General features: G+C 57.4%; 1 protein-coding gene across 1 annotated transcript in view; it reads right to left on the minus strand.

The window, feature by feature from the left end:
- Window positions 1–9,121, minus strand: part of QRFPR (pyroglutamylated RFamide peptide receptor) — a 28,552-nt gene extending 19,431 nt beyond the window's left edge. Inside the window, exon 1 of the mRNA XM_059695120.1 lies at window positions 8,688–9,121. Coding sequence (XP_059551103.1) covers window positions 8,688–9,027 — 340 coding nt within the window. The 5' untranslated portion in view covers window positions 9,028–9,121. The remainder of the gene's footprint in view (window positions 1–8,687) is intronic.
- Between the last annotated feature and the right edge of the window lie 867 nt (window positions 9,122–9,988).

Here is a 9,988-nt window from a genome sequence, read left to right on the forward strand (position 1 = left end):
AACCCAGGTACATGCCCCTAACCAGAATCGAACCTGGGACCTCTCGCTCCATCCTCTGAGCCAAACCGGTTTCGGCTATTTATTTTTTTTAATATATTTTATTGATTTTTTTTACAGAGAGGAAAGGAGAGAGATAGTTAGAAATATCAATGAGAAAGAAACATCGATCAGCTGCCTCCTGCACACCCCCCTACTGGGGATGTGCCCACAACCAAGGTACATGCCCTTGTCCGGAATCAAACCTGGGACCCTGCAGTCCGCAAGCTGATGTTCTATCCACCGAGCCAAACCGGCTAGGGCCATTTACAGTTTTTTAAAGGGAAGGCTACTGATACAATCACTATTTCAAACAGTGGTTTACCCAGACCCAGAGGCCGCCGTGGGTAACGCCCTGCATTTCAGATCAGCCAGAGATGTGGCAGTGAAGATACCCAATGGCCAGACTAACGTGCTAGCTCGGCGGATGACAGGTAAGAGAAGAAAGAACGTAGACGGGCCCAGGCTAAGCACTCAGGGCAGAACCGGAACTGAACGTAACACCGCGTGCACTGAAGGAGCAGTGTCTGCTAGCGCCTTGCAGTGCGGAGCGGGAGGCAGCGCTGCCCCGTGCCTCTCCCTAAGCGCAGTGTCTTCAGGGACACGTTTCACTTCCGCAAATCCAGGGATATTTGTTTAGGGCAGAAGAGCCTCATGTTCATGTAGCATCGCCCCCAAACACAAGGCAGCTGTTGCGGTGGCCACGGGGGAAAGCCACTGTGTGGACAGAGAGAGGACAGCGTACACAAAGCCAGCACGCCATGCCCGACGGGTGCAGCGAGCCCATCTAGTCGAAGGGAGAAGGGAGCCTGTGGTGGAGCTGGGGCCTCGCCTGCTCCTGCCCCACCGCCTGGGCTCCGGGCGCTGGGGAAACCTTGCTGTGGGCTGTGCTAACTTAGAACCGTTCTTCTCGCCCGGCCGGCGTGGCTCAGTGGTTCAGCGTTGACCTATGAAGCAGGAGGTCACGGTTCGATTCCTGGTCAGGGCACATGCCCGGGTTTGAGGGCTCAATCCCCAGTGTGGGTTGTGCAGGAGGCAGCCGATCCGTGATTCTCTCTCATCATTGATGCTTCTCTCTCTCTCTCCCTCTCCCTTCCTCTCTGAAATCAATAAAAATATATTTTAAACAAAGAACCATTCTTTTCATGTTTCTCCACGTGTCTCCTTTCTCCACATTTTCATCAGTGTTAACTTCTCTGCACGTCCCTCTGGCAGGAGCCCAGCAAGGTCGGGGGCTTTAGTAAAATGTAGCTGCTCCCGCACAGTGGCCGCTGCAAGGTCCACGTGGTCCCGGCATCGGCCTCCAACTGCCCCTTTCAAAGCGGCAACAGCTGGACACCACTGTCTGTGAGGCGGGCCCTGCGCTATTCGAGCGCTTTGCATCCCCTTTTCCTCTCTGCCTTCCTCACAGCCAGGCCTGTCAGCGCTTACAGATCATCAGTGGTTCTCAACCGTGGCTGCAAGTTAGAATCTTTTCTTTTTGTTTTTTTTTTTTTTAATTTTTATTGAATTCAGAGAGGAAGGGAGAGGGAGAGAGAGGCTGAAACATCAGTGATGAGAGAGAATCATCGATCGGCTGCCTCCTGCTCGCCCCACACTGGGGATCGAGCCCGCAACCTGGGTGTGTGCCCCGACTGGGAATGGAGCCGTGACCTCCTGGTTCACAGGTCAAGGCCCAGCCACTGAAGTTCTGTTGGGAACTTCTGGAAATCCGGTGGCGGGTGTCACACTCAGCGGGTCAATGGGAATCTCAGGGCAGGAACAGGCGCTGTGTGTGAGCTCCCAGGCGATGCCCAGCGTTGCCGAGGCTGAGACCCGCTGCTGGAGGAGGAAGTCCCCACCAGCTGCTCAGAGCACTGAGTCTGACACTCTCTCTCCCAAGCAGCCGTGTGCACCTGCAGCAAATGCACTGGGTGTGCGGTCCCCAGGGCGCTGCCGCTACCTGGGGTGTTTGAAGTCCTTTCCTGGAATTGCTTTCAGTCAATTTCCCAGCCACCATTAGACAGTCCTTCTCACTGACCGCAGGCCCAAAGGGGGAGCCACCTCCTCACTGCACCCCAGGCCCGCAGGGGGAGCCACAGCTCTGTGTGCTGGGGCCTGTCCTGTCTCCCTGGGGCTGCACCCACTGCAGGACAAAGGCTTGGCCCACTCTGTCCCTGGCCCCAGGCACTCCCCGCCTCACCTTCCTGATGCTGAGAGCCAGGAGGAGACTGGGTTAGAGCTGACTTCCCGCTCCTGGCAGCTCTTCAGAAGGAGTCCTCCCACACCTTAAGCTCCCAAACCTCAGTCACCACAAGTCCCCGTCTCCTAGCCCCTCCCTGGGCCCTGGAGAACCAGGACCTGAACATCCCCACCCTGACCCGAGGCCCCCACTTCCCAACACTCCCACTGTGCGACCCCACTGCGCTCTCCCCACTGCGCGTCCACACTGCACTCTCCCCACTGCGTGTCCCCACTGCACGTCCACACTGCACTCTCCCCACTGCACTCTCCCCACTGCGCATCCACACTGCACTCTCCCCACTGCACGTCCCCACTCGCATCCACACTGTGCTCTCCCCACTGAGCGTCCCCACTGAGCGCCCCCACTGCGCTCTCCCCACTCCACGTCCACACTGTGCTCTCCCCACTGTGCATCCCCACTGAGTGCCCCCACTGCGCTCTCCCCACTGAGTGTCCCCACTGTGTGTCCCCACTGAGCATCCAGAGGCCTGATGTCAGCAGACACTCATGCTTCCTCCATCTTTTCTTAGAACCCCCGTCCCCTCCTGCTCTGAGTGAGGCCTGGCTCATCCACAGCACACCCTCCTCAGCACCCACACCCCACAGGTCACCCTCCTCAGCACCCACACCCCACAGGTCACCCTCCTCAGCACCCACACCCCACAGGTCACCCTCCTCAGCACCCACACCCCCCAGCACACCCTCCTCATCACCCACACCCCCAGCACACCCTCCTCAGCACCCACACCCCACAGGTCACCCTCCTCAGCACCCATTCCCCACAGGTCACCCTCCTCAGCACCCACCTCCCACAGGTCACCCTCCTCAGCACCCACCTCCCACAGGTCACCCTCCTCAGCACCCACACCCCACAGGTCACCCTTCTCAGCACCCATTCCCCACAGGTCACCCTCCTCAGCACCCACACCCCCCAGCACACCCTCCTCATCACTCACACCCCCAGCACACCCTCCTCAGCACCCACACCCCACAGGTCACCCTCCTCAGCACCCATTCCCCACAGGTCACCCTCCTCAGCACCCACACCCCACAGGTCACCCTCCTCAGCACCCACACCCCCAACACACCCTCCTCAGCACCCACACCCCCAGCACACCCTCCTCAGCACCCACACCCCACAGGTCACCCTCCTCAGCACCCACACACCCCAGCACACCCTCCTCAGCACCCACACCCCCAGCACACCCTCCTCAGCACCCACACCCCCAGCACACCCTCCTCAGCACCCACACCCCCCAGCACACCCTCCTCAGTGGCTGATGCTGGGACGCTAATGCAGGTGCATAAGGGGGTTGGCGGGCAGCTTGCCTCCTGCTGGGCAGGCTGGGAGGCCAGCATCCCTGATCACCTTCTGGTGAGTGTCACTCAATGAAACACAGTGTTTAGGATCCCCTTGTCTCCCACGTGCTATCGTGCACCCAGGGAAGCCCATGTCTCAGCTCTGTGGTGTGCTGGACGCCACCCGTGTGGGGTTGTTTTAAAGGCCTCCCTCCTGGCATCGGTTCCCACCGTGGAAATCTCCCCCCGCGACATGCAGCAGCAGCACGAGGGCTTTCCGTGAGGACCTGGGCAGAGCTGCGCGGGAGGGCTCAGGGCGGGCTCAGGGCGGGCTGGCTCCCGGCGCAGAGGGACCACGTCTGGACTAGCGACTGGCCTGGAGCCACACCGGCTGGGTGTTCAGTCCTCAGCGGATGTTTTTATTGGTTTTGGAGACAGAGGGAGGGAGAGGGAGAGGAGGCGGGCAGAGAGAGAGAGACATCTATGTGAGAGAGAAACACCAGCTGGCGGCCTCCCGTATGCACCGGGACCAGGATCAAACCCGAAACCTAGGTATGCCCGGGACGAAATTGACCCCGTGACCTTTTGGTGTACAGAGCGATGCTCCAACCAACGGAGCCACCAACTGGGGCTCAGAGATCAATTCCATAGGCTTTCGGGAGCATCTCTGCGCAGCCAGGCCTGCGAGCCGTGGCCCTCACCCGGGAATCTGGTCAAAATGCAGCTCTACCCGGAGGTGCTGTTGGTCCCCAGCCAGGGGCGTGAGTGGCAGAAACAGACCAACACCCGGTCGGTCATCCCCACCCGCCACGGTCAGAGCGTTTGGAGAGGCTTTGGGACTCGTCCCACCTGGAAGTCTGTGAATTATTTGGGGCCCAACCCACAGAAAGGCTCTTTCCCCAAGTGCATTTTACCTTTGGAATGTGAAGTAAATGCCAACAGCATCAAGATCTGCCGTAATAAAATGACAAAAGCTGCCGGGGTCCAACCCCAGCGGGTCCAGGGGTCCCCAAAGGCGTGGACGGAGTCGGCGAAGAAGGAATGATATGGAGACAGCGTTCAGTTGATCAGCAGCCTAGCCAGGATCTCCAGCCAGGATCTCCAGCCACGTTCTGGTCTGGATCTCCAGAGAGGTTCTGCTTAGGATCTCCAGGACAGAGTCGGCAAAGAGGGAGAGACTCGGAGGCAGTGTTCAGTTGATCAGCATGGTTGGGTTCTCTTGCCTGGTTTTATTGCCAGGTTCTGTAGGTTCTCCAGCCAGGTTCAGTCTGAGATCTCAGTCCCTGTCCAGGATCCTCCAGCATGCTCTCGCCAGCGAAGTTCTTCTGTCTCTAGAGAATGTTCTGTGTAGGTTCTGTGCCTAGGCTCTGTCTCTCTTGGTCCTGTCTCTCTAGGCTCCGAGGCCAGTCCCTCTCCAGGATCCTCCGGCATGCTCTCTCCAGCGAAGTTCTTCTGTCTCTAGAGAATGTTCTGTGTAGGTTCTGTGCCTAGGCTCTGTCTCTCTTGGTCCTGTCTTCCAAGCCCTGTCTCCTGAGTTCTGTGTTCTGAATTCTGTCTCATGAGTTCTGTGTTCTGAGTTCTGAGTGTTTCTGTCTTGTTACAACTGTATTTATACCAGTTGATTCAATCCTATCAATCTCTATTACAAAGGTTAGGGCGTTTCTTATCTCCATTCCAGGGAGAAAAGATTATGTAGTTTAAGCATGATTGTTCATAGTTAAAGGGATTAATTACCCACCTGGCACTTAGTTGAGGGGTTTTCTTCCCTCCCTAACTTCAGGGGAAAATCCCTACCTGGGGATTCAACCTTTCTCGGAGAGGTGACCTTGGTTAAAACACAGCGCCAAGAAGGTGAGCAAACATATTAAGAACCGTATGCCATATATGCCAGGTCCCTTGAAACAGCAGGGATGGACCGGCTCCCGGCAAAAAGCAATAACAGCAATAAAAGGAGAGCTGACAATACTGGGCAAAGCGCCCACCCGGGCCTCCCCAGCAGCCCTGCAAGCCCTCCGCTCTCCCTGAGCGTCCTTCTCTGTGTCGCTCACTCAGGTTACAGGAATAGTCACTCTATAAATCTGGCCCCAGACAAGCACAGGCCACCTCCAGCCAAACACGCCTGAACAGGATTACTGCTTTGCGTCTTCATGCCATGGTTAGTGTTTTTCAAAGCACTTTTACCTGCACACGTTATCCTCTCACTCACCCTGTGAAATGATCCGCAACGTATTGCCCCTTCTCAGCTTTTAGCAGCTAAAGGACACGCCCTCCCTCCATGACTCGGGAAGCGAAGAAACAGGACGCGCGAAGGAAGCCCGTGCGGGGCCACCCGCGTCCTCAGGTGGGAAGAGGCAGGTGCATCCTTCCCTGGCCTCGCTCTCCAGCCGGCTCGGCTCTGAGGGCTGCCTCCTCCTGCTTCCCAGCGTCCGGAACCCTCATGCTTCATGGAGACACCGAGGTCCGGACTCGAAGAATCGGCATGGCTTAGAGCCACAGGAGCAATCTAGGTCCACTTTGCTCAGCGATGCTGTCCTTTAAACATGGAGCTCCCACCTCCCAGCAATACATTTGCTTCCTGAGTCTGTCTTCACAAACATTTAGAAACAAAAGCGCCTGTGCCTATTTCTAAGGACAATAAATTATATGAGACTAGTAGCCCTGCCCTGACCGGTGTGGCTCAGTGGATAGAGCGTCGGCCTGCGGACTCACAGGTCCCAGGTTTGGTTCCGGTCAAGGGCATGTACCTGGGTTGCGGGCATATCCCCAGTAAGGGAGATGTGCAGGAGGCAGCTGATCGATGTTCCTCTCTCATCGATGTTTCTGGCTCTTTATCCCTCTCACTTCCTCTCTGTAAAAAAATCAATAAAATATATATTTTTAAAAAAAGACTAGTAGCCCTGCACATGAATCCGTGCGCCAGTAGGTTGCTGCAGCCCTCCTGTAGCTCCCCCCGCCCCCCACCCCACCCCCAATACCCTGCTGCCCTGCCCCCTCCTGTAGCTCCCCCCGCCCCCCACCCCACCCCCCATACCCTGCTGCCCTGCCCCCTCCTGTAGCTCCCCCCGCCCCCCACCCCCCCATACCCTGCTGCCCTGCCCCCTCCTGTAGCTCCCCCCGCCCCCCACCCCCCCATACCCTGCTGCCCTGCCCCCTCCTGTAGCTCCCCCCGCCCCCCACCCCACCTCCATACCCTGCTGCCCTGCCCCCTCCTGTAGCTCCCCCCGCCCCCCACCCCCCCATACCCTGCTGCCCTGCCCCCTCCTGTAGCTCCCCCCGCCCCCCACCCCCCCATACCCTGCTGCCCTGCCCCCTCCTGTAGCTCCCTGGCCCACCCTTCTGCTGATGAGTGATCTGGTTGTGAAGCTTGGTCGTTAGGCCTCAGGGTGTAACAGCTAATTAGCATATTCCTCTCTTATTACATAGGATGATCAAAAGATTCCACATACACTTTATGGAGGTAGTTGCACTGGGCAACTTTAACATACTCCACCGAGTAATTCCGAGTGACTGAGGAAGTCTCTAACCCGTAAATCCACTTCCCGCCCCGGCACTGCAATCCCCTTGCCAGTCGCTGCTCCGGACTGGAGTGTTGTCCCCATAAGTCAACTCTGTTATTTTTAGATAGTCTCTTATTCTGTAAAAAAACTTTGTTTTTTAGCTTAAATAATAGAAAAGATAAACTTAACTGTCTGACCTTGCAAGGTTGCCATTTAACATAAGGGGCTGATACATGTGGGGAAATATTTACATTCTACAGGAGACGGGAATGAGTGGGGGGAAAGCAATGCCAGGGAGAGAAACTGAAGATCTCAACTTGGTGATTGTGTGATGCAAGGAATGCCCTGCAGGAGATTAAAAGGAATTAGCAAGAGGCGGGAAATGGCCGGGCCTGAGGGCAGAAGGTCAACTTCTCTCACAGCCTCCCCCTGTCTCCACCACTTTTTGTGGATTCTGGATTGAGGGTCTGAGTGCACCCACCCAGGGCAATGCCTCCTTCCCAGGCCCACCCAGGGACCTGCGGCTGCTTGTGGGTGACGAGGACACACTCTCCAGCTGTCTCTGGAAGGACTGGATTGTTCTGGAAGCGCAGTGTCTACTCTCCCAACCTCCACACACTGCCCTGGACTCAGGGACCCCCCAGGCTCTGCGGTTTCCACTCCCCACTAAGGAGGGAGAGGAACTGTCTCCTCTCTCGGGAGGGCAGAGGTTCCGTGTTCCCCCCTCCCCCCCCCCCCCCCGCCTGGCCCTGATAATCCTTTTATAAATGACGGGTCCAAGGCACCCTTCTCTGCAAATGGATTATATTAGTCTTTGTAAAGGTTTAAGTCCACAGGTCTGGAAGCCACACTGGCACCTTGGGGAGTAGCCAGGGTTGGGGATGTGGGGATGTTGGGGCTTTTAGTATTTGAAACATTTTTTATCTTTTATTAAAAATTAGAAAAAACAAAACCTTTGTAATTATCTTTTATTAAATATTAAGGGGAAAAAAACTTGGTGATTATCTTTTATTAAAAACTAGAGGCCTGGTGCACAGATTCATGCACAGATGGGGTCCCTCAGCCTGGTCTGTGGGTTGGGGCCAAAACTGGCTCTCTGACATCCCCGGATTGTGAGAGGGCGCAGGCCAGGCCGAGGGACCCCACTGTGCATGATCGGGGCCAGGGAGGGACCGCGGGAGGGCTCGAGGGCGTGTCTGGCCCATCTCCCTCAGTCCTGATCAGCTGGATCCCAGCAGCAAGCTAACCTACTGGACAGAGCCTCTGCCCCCAGGTGGTCAGTGCGCGTCATAGGGACTGTTCCAATGGTGGAAGGGTGGGCACTTAGCATATTAGGCTTTTATTATGTAGGATTAGGAAAAAATCTTGGTAATTATCAAAAGAAGCTGAACTGGCTGCAGAGTGGGAAGCGCCCCACCCCCAAGCTGGTCCCTGACCCTGTCGCTAAGCCACAAGGAAAGAAAAACTCGGGATAGATCCCAAGAGGCAAAAAACTTTTCTGCAAGTGAGCACAAGCGAGGAAGTTCTAAGGCCGGACCCTCTGCTAGAGAGACAGTCAGGAGGTCAGAGGAGCCGACTGCGTGGGGCGGGGAGGGTCCCCTGGAAGGACGGACGGACGGGCGGCGGACTCACCCCCCAGCCAGGTGTCCGAGACGTTCTGCAGCGTCGTGACCGGGATGCAGAAGAAGGCGATGAGCAGGTCGCTGAGCGCCAGGGAGCAGATGAAGATGTTGGTGACGGTGCGCATGGCCTTGCTGCGGGCCACCACGTAGACCACCAGCGTGTTGCCGAAGAGCGCCAGCGCGAAGATGAGCGCGCCGGCCAGCACGAGGGCCAGCTGGGCGCGCGCCGGCAGCTCGGGCACCGAGACCAGCGGCCGCAGCCCGTACCGCGCGATGAACTGCCGGCGGGTCAGGTTGTGGTCCCGCAGCAGCCGGGAGAACTGCTCGGGGGTGATGTTGAGCGACTGCATCGCGCCGGCCCAGCCCGGTGCCCGGACAGCCTGGCTCCCCCCCGGGCGCCGGCAGGCAGGTGCGGAGAGGGCAGCCCCGGCAAGAGGCGCGCACCGACCGACCGGCGGTTCTCAAGTGCAAGTGCGGCTCCGTCCTCCTGAGCGCACCGCCGGCTCCGCGCTCCAATCCGCGCTCCTGGCGGGGAGGTGGGGCTGCGCCTGGCTGTGCGCTGTCGCCTCCCACCCAGGGAGGGAGGGAGACCGCTCCGCTCTGCAGCACCCTCCCCTCCCCAGGGCGTGGATGGGCAGAGCTGAGGTCCCTCATTTGCTTTCTCCTCTTATGAAATAATGTGGCCACGTCGTTTCTGTTGTTTTAAAAAAATCATTATAATAACACAGAGGTCCTGTGCATCCCTCACCTGGTTTCTCCCTCTGATTCCATCTTACTTAAATCCGGGAGAGTTCTGCACAGGCCATGTGTGTGTGTGTGTGTGTGTGTGTGTGTGTGTGTGTGTGTGTGTGTGTTGGGGGAGAGAGGAGCCTGTGTCATTTATCCCAAGTGAAGACCCCGGAACCACCACCAGAATCTGGCCAGGGAGACCTCCCTCCTGCCCCCAGCCCTCCCACCACCTCCCACCCCTCCCAGTCACCAATCTGTCCTCCAGCTCAGTTCTGCTTCTGACGGAGGTTATGTACACGGCCGGACAGGGCACAGCCTGTGGATGCTGACTTTCCCACTCATCACAGTGCCCTTCAGATCCGCGCCCGCCGTCGGGTATGTCCCGGCTCCTGTTTGTGGCTGGGGGTGAATCACAGCTCCTTGCACCGGGTCACTGCTGTGGGCATGCGGGTGTTTCCCGGGTGGGGCTGTTACAAGTAAAGCTGCTATGGAGAGTCGTGTCCAGATTTTCTGTGTAGATATACGTTTTCACTTCCCCGGGAAATGCCAAGAGGTGTGCTAGTTGAATTTATGGTTTGTAAG

Source organism: Myotis daubentonii, chromosome 5 (assembly GCF_963259705.1).
Source record: "Myotis daubentonii chromosome 5, mMyoDau2.1, whole genome shotgun sequence".
NCBI classification, from domain to species: domain Eukaryota; kingdom Metazoa; phylum Chordata; class Mammalia; order Chiroptera; family Vespertilionidae; genus Myotis; species Myotis daubentonii.